At 37.2% G+C, this 22,319-nt stretch overlaps 1 protein-coding gene across 1 annotated transcript in view; it reads right to left on the bottom strand.

Moving 5' to 3' along the window:
- Cntnap2 (contactin associated protein 2) overlaps positions 1-22,319 on the bottom strand; it is a 1,578,963-nt gene that overhangs the window by 936,624 nt on the left and 620,020 nt on the right. The window contains exon 3 of the mRNA XM_052721500.1: positions 13,628-13,821. Coding sequence (XP_052577460.1) covers positions 13,628-13,821 — 194 coding nt within the window. The remainder of the gene's footprint in view (positions 1-13,627; positions 13,822-22,319) is intronic.

The following is a 22,319-nucleotide window of genomic DNA, read 5'->3' as shown; positions in this document are numbered from 1 at the left end:
AACTTTAAGAAAAACACTCCTGACATTACTGCTTATTTAAGTAAATATAAAGTAAAAATTTTTATAAGCATTCCAAGAATAAAGCTGTCATCTTTCAGATATTTAATCATATTCTGACCTTTCTAAATAAGTCATGCCAAAACCCATTGCATATGGTCACATATATCACCAGCACAAAGTCTTTTCAAAGGGACAGGGCATTTCCTTTATATATACATTTTTTTTTTCATTCTGATATCAAGCACTTGCTGGTGCCAGGCTGAATGTAAACAGCCTGAATAACCTTATGATAAATTCACAGTCTCTTTCTGTGGCTCTAGGCTATCATATACAACTCTATTTTCCAATTTGTATACTGTAGCAAAACTGACAAACACACAAACAGGGCGAGCGCTGTGCACGGAATGAATAATCCTGCTTGCTAACTGCATAAGATGAACGATGGCTTCGCTCGAGGCAACCCAGCTTTCATGTCTGAACTAGAAGGAATATATCTCTTAACTTTTCCCAAGGAAACTGCAAGGGCTCACTAAGGAAACCTGCCATATTTAACAGGTACTATTATAATCCAGATAGCTTCAGTGATCAAATATCAGATTTCAATGCAAAAGGCTTTGGGAAGATTCTTTGCTCATAGGCATGTCTATAAATATTTGGAATAAATGCTCTCAAGAATTGAGTTCTTAATATAAATTAATATCAAATAAGCATTTAAATAATGTGGATAGTGTCAGATTTCACTCTGTGTGGAGCAACATGCTGGATGAAATTTGCAGCTTGGACATTTTCTACAGCCTACTATTTCACATAAGATGGTTGCATTTTGTTTTGTTTTGTTTATAATGTATCTTTAGTTCTTCTGTAGCTCATCATAGAATATTTCTGAAATGTTTCTTTGAAGTTTTATAAATAATTGAATATAAAGACTTATATATAAGTAGTCAACAGTAAATCTTTCATAGTTTGACTCTGAATATTTCCTGAGCTAATGTGGGTTGATATAACTCTCCTTGGAAGGGGTTATGTTTAATTTGTAACGTAAATTTCATTTATTTTATTTGGACTGTTTGGTTTCTGTTGTCATTGTTTTGTCTTTTGAATTTTGAAGCAATCTCTGTAGCAGGCCCAAGGTAGCCTTGAGTTCATAGTAATCCCTCAGTCTCAGGCTTCCAATTGCAGAGAATATAAGGCATGAGCCCCGTGTCCTGCTAAGTGCTTTCTTATTTGACAGAATTTGTCTTTTTTATCATATGCAATACTCGCAGCAGCCCATATACTTTTAACAACTAGGTATGTGTGGTTGAATTCTGTCACCTTTCAAGTTCATATGTCCAAACCCAACAAGCTCAAGCTCAGCATTCTGTTGTATGTATAAGTATGCAATTTGTGTGTGTGTGTGTGTGTGTGTGTGTGTGTGTGTGTGTGTGTGTGTGTGTGTATATATATATATATATATATATATATATATATATATATATATGCAATTTGAACATATAATTAGTAGACATGAAGTTGTACTGGGGTAGAATGTTGCCATAATGCTAACCCAATACAATTCAGTCTTTTCAAAGAATTTCAAATGAAGACAAAGAAACACACATGGGTGAAAAGTGATGCCAAGCAGTAGGGGATAGGCAGAGGGTTTCTAGTCAAGTGAAGAACCATGAAATCGGTTGCTTCTTCCTGAACTTGGAGCTAACAGTGTCAGGATCTTATCTCTAAAAACATAATAATCATTTTTATCTTTATTTGTGTGTGTGTGTGTGTGTGTGTGTGTGTAGTATGTCTGTCTGTCTCTATGAATGTGTTCTGGCCTGTGAAGGCCAGAAGTGGGTATTAGATCCTCTGTAACTTGAGTTATAGGTGCTTCTGAGGCACTTGTGGGAGCTAGGATCACAACTCAGGCCCTTTGAAAGAGCAGCAAGTACTCTTAACTGCTGAACCATCTCTCTAGCTTCCACTGACAAGATCTTGACGTCAAACTTCTGACCTCTCCAATACTGTGAGAGTCTGTTTCTCTTGTATAAGCCATCCAATGTTTGACAACCACAGCAAACTTCTGCATGGGTAAAGAATGTTTTTAAATGGGAATGGTAACATTAATAGGATTTAATCTCTATGTCTTTTGTATACCTAGTACTAGGATCCTAAGAAAGTTCATGAGTCTTTTAATTTTCAAATTAAAGTTGGAGATAATGAAATATATGACCAAAAGCCATGGGAAGCTTGGGTGATTTTGCATGGAAGATTCTGTAGGTAGAATATGCTCAACAATCCTCTTCTCTCTTTAATACTTGAAAGGATAAGCCAAGTCTTAGAGAATCCAGGACTGGAAAGAATGGGCAACCATTCTTTCCTTAGCTGCACTGTCATGCTGTGTCGTTCAGAACTGTGACAGACTTGTACTGATCTCTTATGAATGGACAGCTTTGTACTGATCTCCTCCAGGGTCTTCATTCTGGGCTGTATATCAAAATCTCCTGGGGAGATTGTTTTAAAAACTGCTAAATGAGATTCATTCCAGAGACTGAAATTTAAATGGGGTGGGATGCTGCCAGCCTCTTTAGGAATTAAACATTTTCTCCTGTGCTCTTAGACACACCAAGGCCAAGAACCTCTGTCCTGGTCATTCTTTTTGAACTATTTTTTTCTCATACACATCAGATTATGAATTATCTGTCTAGAAATAAGTAATACTTCAGCTATGTTAATCTAATCTACACAGAGACAAGATGGTAGCCACTAAAAAAAAAATCAACAAACACAGGCACTTTCTAAGAGTTTTTCCTCATAGGGTTTCAAACAGAAGTTTCTAGCTCTCTCTGGGAAAGAATGAATATCATCACTTCAAAATATTTGTTGTATTCTTTTACATACTTATAATATGCCACACCTTATGGCAGAATTTTTTTAAGGAGGTAAGACAAGTACTATGTAGACATGGGTCACATGAGTTACTAAGATGTAGATATTTAAGTAAATGTTGCAAGGTTTGGGTTAAAAAGAGGAGCATGTATGAGCTTGTATGTATATTACATGCCACAGTCTTGTGCATGGGAGATTTACTCAGACCAGAAAAATGGATTTGGTCATCTTTACTTGGATAATTCAACTGTTTTTTAACTCCTATGCCATCTCTTCTAGACACATCCTTATCTTATATATGTGGTTTATTATAATTAAAATGGAACAAATATATTGGACTTGATTTAAATATTCTACCCTGTATGTATGTATCAAAATAGCACATTGTCCTAGCAATATGCAAAAAAAAGTACACTTCTATACAGCTAATGGAAATAAATGTAATTAAAACAGAATTCTACTACTTTTCCTTGACAATTCTTTGTGGGTTTGTTTGGTTGGTTGTTTTATGAGTCAGAGTCCTACTGTGTAGGCTGAATTGGAATTTACAATGTAGATTAGGCTGGCCTGGGATTCACAGAGATCTGGTGACCTCTGCCTCCTGACTGCTGGGATTAAGGGTGTGTGCCACCACATCTGGCTTACTTAATAACTCCTAACTGTAGCTCCCCACACTGAGAACAGAGCTAGGAGAATTGAACATTCAAGCCCAAAGTGGTCTAGAGAGTGAGTTTCAGTTTCAGAAAGCAAACTACAAGTAGCAACAGTAACAAAAACAAACAAATGAAACCTTAGGCTTTGCTCTTGCTCCCAGAGTAAGGGCAAAACTTCTTAAGTAATGAGTTTCATTTGGACTGAGAAGAACAGATGACAAGGACCACAGTGATGAGGACACTGGTGAGCTAAAGAGCCTTGGTTTCAAATCTCAGCCCCATCGTGCTTTCGGTTTCCACGTAGGATATTTTTCTTTGATACGCAAACATGCAATGACATGATCTGTACAATAAACTCCATTGATGTTTCTGCTACCATCACCCAGCTGCATTGTTAATGCTCCATATCCTCCTGGGAAAGCACCCACCTCTAATCCTCTACGTCTGCAGCCCTATGGTAGGGCTGAATAACAAATGAAGTCGGCATATGCTTCTTGTTTTGAAGATTAAAGGAGATAGAGTACGGGAAGCATTTAAATCCCCAGTAAATGTTGGTTGGCTGTTATTATTATTTGCTAATTGGCGCAGGTGTAGTATTGGGCATTGCTTTGATAAATCATAGGGGGATGTTTTCACTGATGTCGCTGAAGCTGAATACTAATGCAATTATAAACCACTTAAGTGAGAGTTGCAACAGACCGACTGGCAGGTTCGTTGAAATATGTCAGTAGAGTTCATGAGATCAGTACAGGTATTTATCTTAAATATTCTATCTGTTGGAAAACAAGATATCTATGCTTCTTTGCTCTGGGCAGCTAAAAATCTCATTATGGCAGTGGAATTAGCCATTCAGACATCCTATGAATGAGCCATCTTCTGGCCCCAGTGATCATTGGTGATCCTGTCACTATAGCCTATAATTAAGCTAGTTTAACTCCAGCAATCCAAATGCTTTTGCCAAGATGTTTCAACATTCTATTAATTCTTTTTCAACATCAGAATGGACAAAATTAGTTATTTGGCAAAATTATGGCCACGAGTTAAATGCAGAGAATAGTCACCTCCACAGTGAAAACAGGTACCTCCACCGTGTCCAGAGCACAGCCACCTGCACGCTCTACATAGTGGCCTGGGCTCCGTTTAAAGTTGATGTCATGATTTTTATTGCCCCTGAACATGGACTATGCTATTCTCAATGAGAAGCCTACCTCTTACTTTCTAGTGCTTCTTCTATCACTTTCAAGCTACAATCCATAACTGTTATTTGAATGTGGCACTATTTACCTACTACAAGAGTCTTATTAGGGAGGGGAAAATGTAAGGATGAGGATAGGCCTACTGAAAACGAGTAGTGCAGGAGAGAGAGCGGGAAACGGGTGGAATCTGCTTTTGCAGGTCACCCAGAGCACGGGCAAATGGGCTCACATAGCTATGCCATGCATGCACGTAGATTATGTGATCACGCTGTGTGTAGATTGTGTGACCACAAGGCTCACGGATTCCTTAGGATATAAGGCCCTGGGGCGACTAAGCATTTTGCCTGACTACTGGACAGTGCATGCGCAGTCATGTAGCTAGAAGTGGCTACAAATTATAACAGTAACAGCAGCAACAAACCGGCAAATAATGACAGGAGAGGAAAATAGGAGGATAAGAAGGAATTATATTTATGTGGCATTGTCTCTCAACTTTTTTGTTTTGTTGTTTTTCGAGACAGGGTTTCTCGGGGTAGTTTTGGTTCCTGTCCTGGATCTTGCTCTGTAGATCAGGCTGGCCTCGAACTCACAGAGATCTGCCTGGCTCTGCCTCCCCAGTGCTGGGATTAAAGGTGTGTGCCACTGCCACCCATCAACTTATTTTTGATTATTATTAAAAGATTATTATTTTGATTAATTATTAAAAGAACTCTGTAGGTAAGTAGTGTTAGATTCCAAACTCAAGACAAACAACTGACACTGGCAGCCAGTCTACTGTTATAGGGTCCTCTTGGTTATCATAGTCCTCCCCCAACTTCCCCCTCCCACACCCCTTAATCTCTCCTGCCCAGGACTGGGCCGGGCCTTCCCTTACCAGCCTCTCTTATCCCTGTATAACCCAGCCATTTTGACTATACCAATCTCTTTGCTTCTTGGCTGCCACTCTTGGTTCGTACTCTCTTGACCTCCTGGCTTCTTGCTCTCCCTTCTTGCCTACCTTCTCCCCCACAGTCTGCCAGCCATATTTACTCTGGACACTTCCAGGTGCCTCTGCTTATGCTCTCCCTCGTATCTACAATAAACCTTCTCCTCCACCATACCATCATGTCTTCATTTTTTTTTTTTCCATTCAGGTAGTATTATATACTTTTTTGAGCTAAGTCAACTAAGACCCATAGAGAGTTGTTTGGCATGACTGAATGCACACGGTATTTTGGATGTCTCTGGGATAGTTCCACAACCCATCATCTATCTTGTTTTATATACACTGTAGGTGCTTTCAATATTGTTTTCATCTAGTCAAAATTAGCAAGTGAGTATTTACAGTTCATGGGACTTCTTGCAAAGCTAAAATAGGCAATCAGTATCATACAATATGGCAGGGTCGGTATATTTGGACTTGAGGGTCAGAGGTGAGTAACATCATGCTTTTTCAGTCTTGTCTCACTTTTCTGCAGAAAGAGAAGTATCAAGTGATTTGCAAGGCCTTAAATAGCTAGTGTGTGCGTGTTAGTGAATCCTGTGTAATGAGTGGTGGAAATGGACGGAAACACATGGCCTAGAAGAATGCACACCCACCCACTGAAGTTCTTTAAAAGCTGGATCTTTATACAACTTCATCATTATCAACTGAAAGGGTATAAGTCCAGATTTCATGCAGAAGTGATGGTTTTATTTGCTTATAAAAAGCCAGGAAAGACATAGCTGTTTATAAAGCCCCAGCCCCATAGGTACCTAATTCAACAGAAGATTCACTGCTTGTGAAACCTTCCATCTCCTCCTGTCTGCAGGGCAATTCTTTTCCAGTTTAGTGAACACTGTTGAGTACCTCAGCAGGCCTCACCTGGCCCTAACCCTCAGCCGCTCTGAAGGAGAATCCTTCTTTGCATGGTCAAAACAACCCTGGAAGCCTGTATCCATTAGGACATTGTCAAGTTGTATGTGCATAGCTTTACCATAGAATTCCCGCTCATTTCACCCCTAGAAGATGATAATTATGTTTATTTTGTTTATCTTCACTCTTTAAAAGTGCCACTACTCAGTAAGAGCCAATGTGCCAATGTTCATTCAATAGGTTTGTATGTTGCACTGTGAATTTTATTCCTACTTCTATCTTTTGGAGACTTGGGGGGTTGGTTCTAATTCTTCCTTCTCATAGGAGCCCCTGAGATGCTGAAAGTGATGTACACCACCTTCAAGTGATAGGTGTTGCCCGCCAAACTGTAGATTTTAAGGGTCTCCTGTAGATCTCTGAGATTTTGCCTTCCTAACAGACACAGGTGTTGGTGGCTGCTGGTGCCTTGGCCACATTTAAGAAGCAGGCATTCATAGGTCCCTGTCTGTGCCTTTCTACTTCTGAGCTAAGAAAATACATTTTCCCCCATTTTTCCTCACTCTTCCCCTTTCTCCAGCCCATAAACTACTGCTCTCATCTGTATATTATTTAGTCTTCTTCTTATATATGAACATATGTATGTTATTCTTAACTGATAAAAAATAATAGAAAAAAAATTGGAAATCGCTCACCCCAACCTTCATAAGCTAGGCCATACATCTCAAATTTATAACACCAGCACTTGGGAGGATGGCAAGCTTGAGGTTAGCATGAGTTACATAAAAAGACCCTGTACCAAAAATAAATGAACAAACACCAAGAGAATCTCCCTACTCTATGGATATCCTTATGCTACTCTATCTCTTCTCTATCTTTCTCGTTCAATCTAACTCTCACTTATAGACCTGGCTTGAATTCTTGTTTACCTTGAACTTTTCAATTAGCCCCCAAAGACATGAATGGATACTATGGACTGAAATGGTTTATCTCCTTCCTTGGAGTTCCAAAGTTAAGAATTGTGAATTGATTAAAATAAACATAACAGAAGCATCCTGGCTATATTTTCCCCGACATCTTAAAAAAAAAAAATAGCCAGGAACTAAACAAGCTGTCTAGACATGTTTTATATGGTGATGTGTAGGACGCAGGGTAGCAATTTATTGGACTATGGTTTGAGTGACATATTAAACTCTTTTCCAGCTACATTTTGAGTTATTATTCACTTCAGACTGAAAAGCACAGCTCTAGCATAATCCACATGCCAACAACTCCATAGGAGAATGTCATTGTAAAGCCAAACATGTTTATTTTCAACTTTCAAGGCCAGATCCAAGGTTATATACTAGGTCAATGCTTTTGAATATTTCACAATTTTAATTTAAGGAAAAGAAAAAAAATTGAATCCTTATTGTGTGATTCTCATATAAAACTAGGTATTTGAGAATATCCATATTCTTGAAAAGAATCATTTTAAATACTTATTTTCATTGTTTTTAGTTATGTGTATGTTGTCGGGGGGACGTGCACACAAATGCAGGTTCCCGTAGAAGTCAAAGTCACCACATTCCCCTGAAGCTGGAGCAAAAGAAGAGGGTGAGCTTCCTGAAATAGGTCTTTGGAAATTAACACCGGTCCTCTGGAAAAGGAGAATACAGTATCACCTGCTGAGCTATCTCTCCAGGCCTGGGCATCTTTATCCCAGAACTTCTTAAGTAGACAAACGCACTTCAAAAATTATAATGTCATATATCCTATTTACCTTGTAGGTGGAAATCTCCCTGGACTATAAAGAATAATAACTTATTTATTTGACTGTCGATGAAAAGCAATGTATGATTATGTCACTTTTCCTTGCTGAACAATGTATACCAAAAAATATTCAAATTCATAATGACATTGCTTCTATGTTCCAGATTTTTGAGGAAAAATTAGACACAGCCATATTCATTCAAACAGAACTAGTATTATAAGGAAGAGATATTGGATGGTTTCAAACTAACATAAGAAGTAACCATGACCCCTTACTATGAGATGCTCACAATACAAATATAATAAAGAAGAGTGATCAAATCCACTATAGAGGCATTAACAGTGTGCATCAAAGGATCTGAATGCCCACTAGGTTTATTAAAATTCATGGAAATTTAAAAACATCAGCCAGTCCAAAAGAGGTGTAAATAGAAAAATCTATTTCACAGAACCAAGGAGCTTGTTTTGAATTAATCTTGGAGTTCATTTTATCCTATATAAGTACTAAAGATTTCTACTTACTTATGTCAAAGATCATTTTGGAAAACATTTAATGAGATAGTTATTATGTGCTTTATTGCTCAAATTTGATACAGTTCTTTCAAATATGCCTGCTTAGTCTTTTCCCCAAACACCTGATTGTAGCAAGACATTTGTGTGTGAAAGTGAACAAGAGTAACCTCAGATACCCATGAAGAAAACTGCATTGGCAAGCAGTGCAGTTGGTGCTATTGTCTGATGAGGACAAATGGACAAGCCTGGAGAGGGGTTTTGCTTCCTTAGTGCCACATGCAGAAAGACTATTCTAAGCATACTACTGCAGTGTGGAACACAGGCATTGGTTTTGCGCATTCCTAATAAGAACAGATTTTTTAAATGATTTGGAAAATTAGTGCAACCACTATGACAAATGGTTGAAGAGATAGGACAGAATCACCCACTCATTTTTAAATGCTGTCCCCTTACATGGCTCATTGCACACAAGGCCATCATTATGGTAACAAATAATCTGTTACAAGCACTACACTGACTTTTGGCTCAGAGCAAGGCCTCACAGCCCCGAGTCCCTGGCCAGAACTGCCGTGTGCCAGGCACTGATGTATTGAGGGACTCTCTTCCCTGTGTTCATTTGGAAAGCATGCCAGAGATTCGCTTATGTTCTACCTCTTTTGTGAAGTCATGTTTCCGTCATTGCCAATATTGTCGGATATTTTAAGTCATGCATGAGAGTAAACAGAGGTAAATTGAATGTGCGAAAGACAGAGGGGATCGAAGCATTTGAGGTGCTCATCACTGAAGACGTGATGGGTAAATTGCTTCTAGGCTGGGTAATACTTGCGTTTCTAAAGTATTGTATCTTGCTAAATCTGCTTACTTATATAATTGCAATTTAACATCCTGGTTGTTTCTCTAATTTTCAGATTAGGAATTTCAGCCCCAGAGGAGCCTTGAAACTTTCTGGAATATAAAACAAATGAATGAGTCAAGATGCTTCCTTCAGACCTTTGACGCCACAGCTCAACTTTCACTTCCTAACCAACATTTTACAGTCTCATTGAAGAAAGTAGGTTGAAGCCCAGTGGTGGTGATGCACACCTTGAACCCTGGTACTCAGGAGCCATAGGTAGGTTGATCTCTGATCTCAGAGTTCTAGAGGCCAGTCTGGTTTACAAACTGAGTTCCAGAACAGCCAGAGCTGTTACCAAAAACAAAAACAAAAAACAAAAACAAAGAAAGTAGTTTGGAAACTTTCATTATCTAAATGCTAGTATCAATTATCTAAGTGTTAGTGTTAATCAAGAAATGCAGTTATTGATTTGACATTGCAAAAAGCAAAATTTTCCCTGCTGATATCTGTCTGCACTCCAGATGTTTGGGATGCTTCAAATTTGGTTGGAACAATGAAACTTTGTGAGTTAAAGTGGCGCTTTTTGTGTTAAAATTATACAAAAAAAAGTGACAAATGTTCAAGTTTTTAAAAGTCTTATTAATTAATATTCTATTTGATGTGTTAGATAATGGCAGCATATACATATTCCCATACTCTTGCTGAGACTCTAACTATGTAATTTCAATATGATAAGACATTTCTCCACAGTAGGAATCCCCAAGACATACAGTGGTAATTAATTTTGTCTAACACCTGCTGACTATTATCAAAAGGGGTCAAAACTCTTTAAGAAATGATTAGAAATATATACTCATTTTCTTATGTTCAAGGAAAGAATTCCTACAAAGAAAGAACATTGTGTCTACATTATACAGGTAAATTTGGAACATGTAACTTATGAAATATAAAATTATATATAATAAATAATACAAATAAAATAAATATATACTATAAATTTTTTTCCATTAATAAGTATTTTGTTATTTGGATTTCAAATATCTGCTTTGAAACCCGAGTAATTAAATTTCTTAAGCAAACTTGAATGGTGGAATTCTTATTTAATGCAATGTTTAATGGACATGTAGTAAGAGACTATTACATATAATATTTCTTTTTTACCTTCATATATAGGAGACCCTGAAAAAAATTGAATAGAAGTGTGCAAATTTGAGTTCTAGAACTGTGTTAACGCAATGAGAGGGGTCATTTTTTGTCTATTTGAATGTTGTCATTTACATTGCAAAGGGGATACTGCTTAGAAGGAAACATCCTTGTCACTAAGGGACACAGGATTGTATTATGTTAAATATTACCATAGAGGACTGGGAGATTTGGCTAGTTAGGTACATTTAGCAAGCTCACATCTTTGCAGATAAAATCTTTGAACAGGCCATCTTAGTAATCTTTTCAAGAGATAATTTCAGACAAAGATTCATGACTTTAAAAATGTGTGAGATGCCGACATTTTTCACTTATGTAACTTGTTGTTCCCTTTGTTTACTTGATACATATTATTAGTTGATAACTGCTATCCTTTAATTTTCATTTTTGAAACAATTTCACACCTTGCCTAGTGACCACTCTTACCGCTATCCCTACCTCACTACTACTCCTGTTCACCCTGTCCCCTCCCAGTGAATCCCTCTTGCATTCAGGTCTATTATTATTGTTTTGTGAACCACCAAGATTAACCAGGACCTCTGTGTGACAATGGGGTTATCTATTGGAGCCAGGTGGGCTCGGCACATGGATACTGATAGGACCGTTGTCATGTGGACCCAGTGAAGGTAACTGCACTTGATTTGAGTTAATGCTTACAGTATGAAGTCTAGGGAATGACATTTTTTTGTTGTTGTTGTGTTGTTGTTTTGTTTTTTTAACACTTACTCCCTTTTCTGGTACCAATGATAGTAAAATCACTCAAAATTTTTACATGGACTTTGAAAAATATTGTATAAGCTGTATCACCCATTTCTTTAACTATTATAGAGGCAAATGCCACTTATATTTGTTAAAAATCATATTCAATAGCTAGAAGTTACTTTGCCCTCCATTCTCCTCGGGTTGTCAATCATAGGATGAGTAAGAAATGCTAGCTCAAAACCATATCAACTTTGAAACCTTCTGACTACCCAAAAATGTCATCTTGTAGCATTCTGTCAACCAAAAAGCCTATCAATTTTGTCTAATTTATTTAAAAGTCCAACTTCCATGATATTAAGTAGAAATAAATTATAAAAAAATTAATATTTAATTATCATCAATACTAAACTTAAATCTAGATATAGTTGTTGATATTGTAAGAGTTAAAATTCCATCACTTAATGTTGTTGAGGACAGACAGAAGCAAATTAATTTTCAATAGTCATCATTTTTGATATTAGCAGGGATTCAAACATTTCTGCCATAGGTTATTATACTCATTATGTGACATGCTTACTAGCACTTAAATGTATTTCACAATATTTATATTGCACCTTAAACTTGTTGGTAATTTTACAATTTCATGATTAGCTCAAATAGAATCTTCTAGAAATCGTCACTTATTACTCATCACTCATCATTATGCTAATTTTAATGAGGAGCTTGAAAGGAAGAGATAAAACTAATATCAGAATGGGAAATCACAGAAGCACATGCTTTATCTTTGTCAGAAAAGGCTATAAACTCTTTGCATACACAGCCTACCTGCTCCACATGAGCTCTTTTAAGAGTGTTTTCCCGGGCACAACCATTTCTATTGTTTACATATATCACCAGAGGAACCCAAGTTATCTTGAACAATCTTACCTTTTCAACATATCTGCATCCAGTCATATTGTGACTAACTCTAACTACTATCCACCATCAAAGTAAATCAAGGTCTTATATAGCTACATTTACCTAACTCTTTTATTATTGCTATAAAGCATACACAAGTACAACCATTTTTTTTTTCTGTCTGTGTTTGAGAATCACCTTTCTAAAACTTATGCCTGAGGCTTTGGGTTACCCTCAGAATGTAACGAAAACTTTTCATCAAAGAGATATTTTCCCTCCAATGTGTTTCCCATACGTTTCAAATTCCAATACACAGGCATTATTGATACATTGCTATGGCCTGAGATGAGTTATTTCTGTAATCCTTCTTGGGGAGACATATTTATTATTTCCTAGGGATCATGTGCTTATTTCACGCTATGCTTGCCATCGTTGGCCACTCATGTAGTAATGGCTGCCAATCTAATAAATTCACAACTCTAGAAACTCACCTGAACATTTGGGCTTTTAAAAAAGTACCTATTTCCAGTAAGTGAGCCCTGATAGGTTGAAAGTACCCATTTCTCTGGCTGATACCATGAGCCAATCCTCTCTCTTTTCCTTCTTTTTGTTTTATACTCATTATTTCACTTGATTTTTTATTGTAGACTTAAAAATATAGTTTGATAAACTAAAATAGCTCATGTATTGTTTAGTCATAAATAATTATTCAAACATGGTGACCATTTGGTTGAAAACATAACTTTATAATTAACTGAGATATTTTCAGATTATGTGGATCAAATTTTATATATTTTCACCATGGAACAATAAAAAAGTTATATAGATCTGTAATGATGGTTTGAAATACCATCTTTAGTTGGATTTTCTAAGGCCGTGATCTTGATTTGGTTGGTCCAGGTGTGACTTATGTCTTTATGTATAAACAGTCCTTCAGGTGATTTGAATAATTTATCAAGACAGAGACCAACTGATCTAAGCACTGGCTGTGCATTGCAGCCTAAGAAAACGGTGCTTTAATGAACAAAACTGAATTAGTTAATTAGCTGGTTAGTTAGTAGCCTTCCAATAGTTTTCACAGAGAAATATTTGCAACTATGAACAGGTCAAGTGAGTCCTCTCCCACTTTCACATATTCTCCTTTCGGTTCTGCATCCTGGCATTTCTGACAGTGACTCACCCAGATATTCCCATCCTGATGATAAGGTTTCCAGTTTCTTCCCGTGTCACTGTAGAGCATCCGATACTGTGTCACCCAGTCGGAACTGCTATACCTTCCTTGGGTTGCAATGGCACTGATCTGCTTCCGGTTGCCGAAATCAACCTGAAGCCATTGATAGTGGTCACTGTCTGATGGAGACCATCCCCCAGCACCTGCAGTGGGCAGAGGCAAAGGGGAAAATGGATGTTTAAAACTGAACTCTTACAATTAAAAATGGATTATTCTACATATCTTAATTGGCCTTTTCAGTCAGTGCTGTATTTCACAGATGTGTTATGAAGTGTCCTTTATTGATGCCATTGGGACTTCAACTAATATTCTTCCAGCTGGGTAACATTGATTCTTTAACCTCTTTATGGTGTAATTATGTGCTCATTTTCTCCTGAGCAAATGTCTTCATAATTCCTCAATTAGATCTTATTAGTATATGTCAAAGTCTAATTGACTGAGGGTTGATCAATTTACCATGAACTCTTCTGTTAAGACCATAAGGAAAAAAAATAAGTAGTTATGCTTTTGCTTTCCTTATGTGAGGTTTTACCATTTAGTAAATTGTAAATGAAACAAAACTCAATTATATACAACTTTCAAATATGTTTTGCTTTAAGAAGTTCAGAGTCAAAGCCTGTAGATGCCCTGTTACTTAAAATAAATTATGATTATATACTAAAGCTCATGAGAGATGAGGTATGTTCAAAATGAGCCATTCTATATTAGTAAGGGATAATGTTACTTGATAGTAAAGCCAATGTTACTTGATAGCCAAATGTTTATAAAAATTATTTGAGGTGCTAGACAAAATTAAATATCTTTGATAAAATATGATACTTGACCAGCAAATAGTTAGAGAAGAGAATTTTAAAAAGTCAAATAGAGTTAATAGGGATTAAAAAGATTCAAATTCTAGTCATATTTGTGACTCCCCACAAATCAATGACAGAAACTATGGCAGGAGGCTTTGTGCTGTGAGATACTAAAGAGAATAATTGGTGGAAAAAATTTAACAAAGTATCAAAGAAAAAGCATATCAAAATATATTCATCATTTTAAGAATAAAGGATTTCAAAGGCTGGGAATATAATCTATTCTCTGAGTATTGCCAGAGGTGCAGTATGCTTTTATCAGTGTTTATTTACTTGGAATAAATATTGCTTTGAATGATAGTAGAACAATTTTCTAAGCAACTAAGAAAACTGAGCACATATGCAATAACTATTTTGAGGACTGGAATCTGACCCACATAAGAGGATGGATAAGTGAGGTTAGCTATGCTAGTTTCCAGATTTGGGAATGATTCACTTCCCAGGTCATGACATGGGAAGAAGATCCAAAGAGAGTAGAAGAGTGTCACTAGAGCAGAGGCAGGACAGGGTTGTTGGTTTTTTTTTTTGTTTGTTTGTTTTTGTTGTTTTTGGTTTTTTTTTTGTTTTGTTTTGTTGAGACAGGGTTTCTCTGTGTAGCTTTCTGCCTTTCCTGGAACTTGCTCTGTAGCCCAGGCTGGCCTGGAACTCACAGAGATCCACCTGGCTTTGCCTCCCGAGTGCTGAGACTAAAGGCATGTGCCACCACAACCTGGCTTAGGCAGGATAGAGTTTGAAGCTACTGAGGAAGCTGGAGACAGCAGGGTAGAGTACTGTAAAGGATGTGGTTTTGTAGAGAACGACTACTGAAAATCCAAAATGGGCATTTATGAAGTCTGGATGTCAGACCAAATATATGTGTTCTGGCCAAGACTCCATAGATTAGATAAATGAAATTCTGAGGTGAACACCCAGATGTTACGCACATTGGTAGAATTTGATTACAGACTAGGTCAGACTGACAGTTCTTGTTGAACAATACTAGTCATGCAGTAGCAATCCCAGAACGGCCATCCATTAGAAGAAGGGATGGCATATTTCACTGGTGATGATGATGATGATGATGATGATGATGATGATGATGATAATGGTGGTGGTGGTGGAATAAGGGCTAGTCATTATCCTTGAACCGGGGTTATTGAAAGTCAATTTAACACATAAACTCCTTCTCAAACAAATCAACTCTAGGTCAAAGCAGGTCATAAAAATTCAACAACAATCACATGTATAGTAATGCTCATTATACATTCAAAACCCTAGGTCTTTGGAGTGGCAGGAAAATAGGAGTCACAACCAGAGAAAACTCGCTATGCAGAAATGAATCTCAAAATAACAGAAATGATGATAATTACCAGATGAAAACTTATCAGTGATTAAGAATTAGTCCTGCTGTTTTAGAAGACACATAGATATTAAAGAAACAACAAGAAATTTTTCATGTAATAAAGAAACAACATTAAAGAGAATACAATGAGAACTTTAGGACTCATATATCTGAAATTAGATCACTGGTCTGCCTTCTTAGAAGATTTGACCCAACTGGATTTGGTATGATAAACATCCTCAAAAGATCCTTGTGTTTGAGGCCTATGCCCTAGCCTGTGCCACTAGTGGTTCTGATTGGTACTTTAAGTGATGGGAGAAACTGGGAGATACATTGGTCAATGGTGGTGTACTCTTGAGGATGATACTGGGACACAAGCCTCTCTCTCTCAGCTTTGTCTCCCAGTTACCATTATATGAATAACCATTTTTTTGTGACATGAGCCACTGTAGATCTCAAATAACAAGGCCAGCTAGTCATGGACTTGAGATCCTGAAAACTGTGATCCAATAAGGACTTTTATGGATTGATTGTTTCAGGGAGTTGTTATGATTATGACTAGCGCAGACCAGAGAAAAATATCATTGAACTAGAACACACACATGCTTATATCCACTTGCAAACTGAAGCTCAGAGGCAGAAAACAAAAAGAGGCTTAAGGGATGACTATCTAGTATCCACTTGGGACAATGTATATGTGAGAAACAATGTTTGAAAGTCATAAGTGCAAATGACTGAGAGTTCATTGAATCCAAGCAGAATAAAGACAAATAAAAACATACAAATTTTCTGTTCCATCACTGCTAGACAAGAATGTTAAAGATATAATCTGCAATATCCTTAGAGGGCAGAAGCTTTTCATCAGGAATAATAGAGGCCAAAAAGCAATGGAACCAAGTACTGACCAGGGGAAACTGAAAAGTCTTCATGTGAACTTTCTATACTCACCAAAGTTAGCCTTTAAAAATAAAAGTAACAGCAATTTTTTATTTTAAAAGCTGGGACAATTGATCACTTATCTGTTTAAATCGCTAAAAAGATAAAATATAGAGCTTCAGATTTTTTGCAATTAGAATATCTATGTACATGAAGAAATAGACTAGGAATGGTTAGTGCATCAATAAATATTAAATATTTATGTTTAAAATTTCTTTAAAAGATAATTGAGTGTTTAAAAGAATAGCTTGAATTACAGCCTGTATAGTATGTGAAGGAGCATATTATGGGGCTATGATATCATCAAGCTGTAAGGCTAGACTCAGACATCCCCAAATCCTTTACTTCATACATGGAGTGGATGGTAATTGATAGTGGCTAACTCTTGAGTCAGGTGCCTTGTCCATTAAAGGTTGAATAGTGAATATTTTAGGCTATGCAGGCTATGGCACTCCACCTATGATTAGTCAATTCTATTGGAGTATAATAATTTTACATATTCTGTAAAGATAATGTGGTTATGTTCTAATAAAAATGAGTTTATACTGTGAGTTTTGACCAGTTATAAGTCTCCTTAGGGGTCTCCATCTAAATTTAAACTTAAAATACAGTTAGAAATTATATATTGTTTTAGGGAAATAGCTGATATGCCATCTAACCCCAAGTTGTCAGCTCTGTATTTATGTACATATGAGCAACACCAAATCACATAGCAGAGCCCGTGTATGTGTGCATGTGTGTGCACATGTGTGCATGCTCACATGTGTGTCTGCATGTGTGTTTGTGTGTGTAATAATAGTAATTTTAAAAGGAGTGGTCATAAGTTAGAAAGGGAACAGAGAGCAAGGGAAGAGTTAGAGAGGGGAGGAAGAGGGCTGACAATCTGTACTACAATACTCGTGCATGAAAGGTCTCAAAAATGAATGAGTTAACAAGTGTCTTTAATGGCCAGGATGGCACTAAGAGACAGGCTGGTGTGCAAGGAGGAAACCTTGTGAGGCCCCACCCCTAGACATAAAACAACAGGCAACTAAGGATGCTGAGAGCAGGGGAAATTGTTTTCCTCAAGGAAGAGCCTCACACAAGTGGTCATTCCCTATTAAGTGATCAGTCTGGAAAACATATATACAAGTATTGTATGGACTGAGTGGTTGTACTTCTGTTTGTAATAACAATTAAAGACAACAAGGCAGAGGGGATTACAGAGAGAGGGAGCAGGGGGTGGTGAATAGGAAGTGTCAGAAAAGGGAAATGAGATCATTTTATTTGAATTTTAAAAATATAAAATCACTTTAATCTCAATAAAAATTTAAATATAAAAATATATAAAATGTCTTTATAAAAAATAAACTAAAAGCTATAGTTTGTCAACCCTGGCTCAAGTTCAAACTCTCAAAATTCATATGTACATTTCCCTGAATCTAATACGTCAAGATACTTAGAAAGCATGAATATGCATGGTGTGTGTTTATTGCTTATTACTAGCTATAGAATGTGTGGTGTGTGTGTGTGTGTGTGTGTGTGTGTGTGTGTGTGTGTGTGTGTAATCTATCATAATTGCTTTTCAGTTCCTAGTCTCCTACCTTCGGACAGCATTTTACCAGAGTGATCTTTCCAAAGCACAGTGTAACTATAGCTCATTCATTTTCCTGTAATTGTCTCTCCTCTTTCCAGAGTTTAGCTTCCTGCCATCATGCATAGGGGACACACCCAGAACACATCATCCACACGTCTGTATGTCCTCCCTCAACTTATTTAAGTATCAGAATGCTCACTTCACATGGTGTCTCATACAGTGACTGCTCCTAGGAGCGCTCCAGCCCTCCCCTTATGCCTAGGGAGCTCTCTTGCTTAGTTTCTGGGAACCCTGCAGCAGACAGAATTTGGGGGTAACTGCTCTTCAGGAATTTCTTGAAAAGAATAAAAGGAGAAAGTTCACAAGTTAGTGTCCCTTCCTTGGACTGCTGGAATGGTGTGACAGTTCTTCCGGGGGCTGTCAAGGGATAGTACCTGCTCTGATATATTGAAACTCTGATGTGAAGCTCCAGTCTCAGAGCTCTGCAGGATTGGTGATCAACTTCATTGAGATTGGGGCATGCTTGACATCTCTATTTTCTGTGTAATTCCTTTCTCTTCCTTGGGTATTCATCTCCAATGTGTTCCTTAAATAGTAACTTCCTACATGCCACTATTCATGCTGAATTCTGTACCCTTGGGAAGTCCAGTCTGCCAAAGCTCTATTAGATTGTGTCTTTGGTAGTCTGCTCATCACCAAATTGTTACTTGCTCTGGGTTCATAACTTATGTATTATCTATTTGCTGACTTTTTATCCTGGTTTAGTTCTTATATTCTTTATGACTGTGAATCATTGACCTATTTCTAGAATTCTATAAAATTAATTTGTGGAGGACCCTTAGGTAAATTTTTAGAATGATGATGTGCTCAGTGACAAAGATAAGTACATTTTCTTTTAGAGGCAAGATTTTGAGGGAGGGTGTTATGTAGCCCGTGTGGCCTCAAACTGGCTGTTAGCCTGAACTTACTGACCTTGCACTCATGACCTTGCTGGGACTACATCCCAAGTCTAGATTTACAGTCATGTGCCATCATATCCAGCTATGATTTTCTTATTAGCTACAGAGTTTCAAGCCTTGGAGAAATGCATTGCTAATTGCCATGTGAAAATATATATATATATATATATATATATATATATATATATATATATATATATTATCCCAAAGCAAGAGAATAATTTTGCCAATGAAATCAACAAGCAATTAATAGAAAGAGCAGAGAGGTAGCAATATGTTCCATTGATTAACAAAAGTGTTTTTCCTGTGACTTGTTAATGAATACTCCAAAATATATTTTCTTTATTTAGCCATTTTTTGCTGCATTGTTTTTCAGTAAGTAGGCAATTAACACGCAGCTACTCAGTCCAATTTATTTCATTACTTTTAACAAGAAGGGATTTATTGTCAACTTTAAAGGATGCAAACATCTCAAGAAAGAAAAAGGTAAGTAAAAGTTTTTTTTTTTTTTTCTTAGCAGAAGCAAATGTAGAAAGAACAGATGATTAACTTGAGGAAGGCAAAAGTCAGTTTCTCAAGGAACGTGGTGGAAAGATCAATATCAAGTTTCCCATTTTTCTTTGATCTATCAAGCATGTAATTTGGGGAAGTTGATTACTTTGTTTATTTGGCTTGTGAAACTCCTAACCTCTATTGATCCCCAGATTAGGAATGATACATTTTAGATCACAAAAAGTCCCCAAAACAGCATGTAGAAGGGAAGAAGTGTCTGTTCTGCCGCACCCCCCATCATCTCTTAATGACATCTTAACAGGCCAGACTGATCCCAGTGTATACTGAGGGATTAAAGAATTAAAGAAAGTGAGTGCATGAAACAGAGCTGGGAAGGAGAGGAAGCAGAGATGCTGATGTTTAGTATCTTAGTATCTCAGGAGACAAGAGAAATTTGTGCCTAACTACTAAGTAACTAGTACACTGCTGGCGTGCATAAAACTCATGTGCTAAGTGCATAACTTCCAATGTTGCTTCAGTAGGTGTTTGGATCTCTTACACTCTTCTTTTTTTGTGCCCTTCCCTCTAGCTTTCAGCCGATCTCTCTCTGTCTCTGTCTCCCTCTAGTCCATGAGTGTGTGTGTGTGTGTGTGTGTGTGTGTGTGTGTGTGTGTGTGTGTGTATGCAGGCATATTTATTTTTTACACTAAAAGCACATGGAATTTGTAATCTACACATTCATTCTACTTGGATTGTGTGATTAATTGTGCTAGAGAAAATAAGTAAATGTATGAAATCAGTATTCTGAATATATGTTGTTCTGGGGTACCACCCACAGTGAATTGGGCCCTCTTATATCTATCATTACTCAAGAAAATGGCTAGTAGACTTGCCCACAGGCCAATGAGATGGTGACATTTCCTCAGTTGAGGTGCTGTCTTCCCAGATGGCCCACACTTGTATCAAGTTGACAATGAAGTAACTAGTACGGATGATGTCAGCCCTCTGAACTCATGTGACAGATACTTTTGTTTTGCTATTTGTACATCAGTAACTCTGAGAGGAGTGAGGAACTGAGTGAGAGGTTCAAGAGAGGGCATGAAGAAGCTTTTCCTGTGATAAATGGCTCTAGAGCACACAGGGCATTCACATTGGTGTCTGTGACATCACCAGAGTCTATATAAATCTAGCTTCTAATTTAGAAGAAAACAGTGAAAAAAAAATTTCAATTAAGGATAGAACAACCTTTAATAACTGCCCAAGAAATATGTATCAGATGAAAAGAATAAATTGAAAAAGAGTCTCCAGGCAAGATAGCGTTATGAGTTCAGGCTTTGAGGTCTCCTTTTTGCTCTAAAAATACAATATTTTTTGATAAGATAGATAAAAAGAAAATTGGAAAGACATAGCCAGGATCAAAACTAAGATAAGTATCTCCATGCACAAGGAATGTAATGGACATGCAAAGCAGGGAGTAGGGCTGATGCTGAGGCTTACTGAGTTAGGGTCTTGTGCACACTAAGGTAGGATAATTCTTAGCTCTCAAAGAACATTGGTGAATGTGAGTTAACGATGTGCTTCATAGTTAGGATGCCTAAGCCAATACCAGAGACTAAGCATAGCCCAGATTTAACATGTTTGCTAAAAGCGGGAAGAAAAGCCTGTTACTTTCTTGGCAACGTGACTTCTATAAGGCTGCCTGCTCTTGAAGGTAGAAACAGACATTTCTCCTGAAATAAAACCCCATCGGCAGGTGACTGGACTTAAAATTTCCCGATAAGGTTGGAAGACAAAGGCAGACGAGCAGGAATGGAAGGGGTGGGTTTTGTTTGTTTGTTTATTTTTGTTTAATTTTTGTGAGGAGAGCAACAGAGAAAGAGAAAAAAGGAGGGGAGAAGGATAGACTGGTATAAAGCGTGTGTGTGTGTGTGTGTGTGTGTGTGTGTGTCTGTGTGTGTGTGTGTCTGTGTGTGTGTGTGTCTGTGTGTGTGTGTGTCTGTGTGTGTGTGTGTGTGTGTGTGTGTGTGTGTGTGTGTGTGTGTGAATTCAGAGAAAGAATGGGAAAATCAGAAATCCAAATCGTCGGGAAAAAATGAATGTCACAAAGTCAAATTAACTTCATAGTGTATCAGTTATCAAGGACCATGGGAAAAAACACATTTTAACTTCTCAAATATATAAACAAACAATATCATCCATTATAAGTAAAAAAGTTATCTGATATACCAGGAAGCAACAAAATGTTTATAGGTAGACAATAAAATGATTTTTTTTTTAAAAAGGGGGTCTTAGAAATCAGAAGCAAATAATCACAAGAGGGGAAAGCTCCTGTAAATAATATCCATGCTTAGTCACTATCTCAATGTGCTTTTTATTGCTGTGTTGAACACTATGACCTAAAGCAACCTGGAGAGAAAAGGTTTTATTTGACTTACACATCCCTGGTCACAATTCATCACTGAGGAACTTAGGACAGGAACCTGGAGACAGGAACTGAAGCAGA

The sequence above is a fragment of the Peromyscus californicus genome, unplaced genomic scaffold, assembly GCF_007827085.1.
Source record: "Peromyscus californicus insignis strain IS unplaced genomic scaffold, ASM782708v3 Scaffold_6__1_contigs__length_162567912, whole genome shotgun sequence".
Taxonomy (NCBI): Eukaryota; Metazoa; Chordata; class Mammalia; order Rodentia; family Cricetidae; genus Peromyscus; species Peromyscus californicus.
Note: the sequence above shows the minus strand (reverse complement) of the source record. Positions and strands in the feature narration are given on the sequence as shown.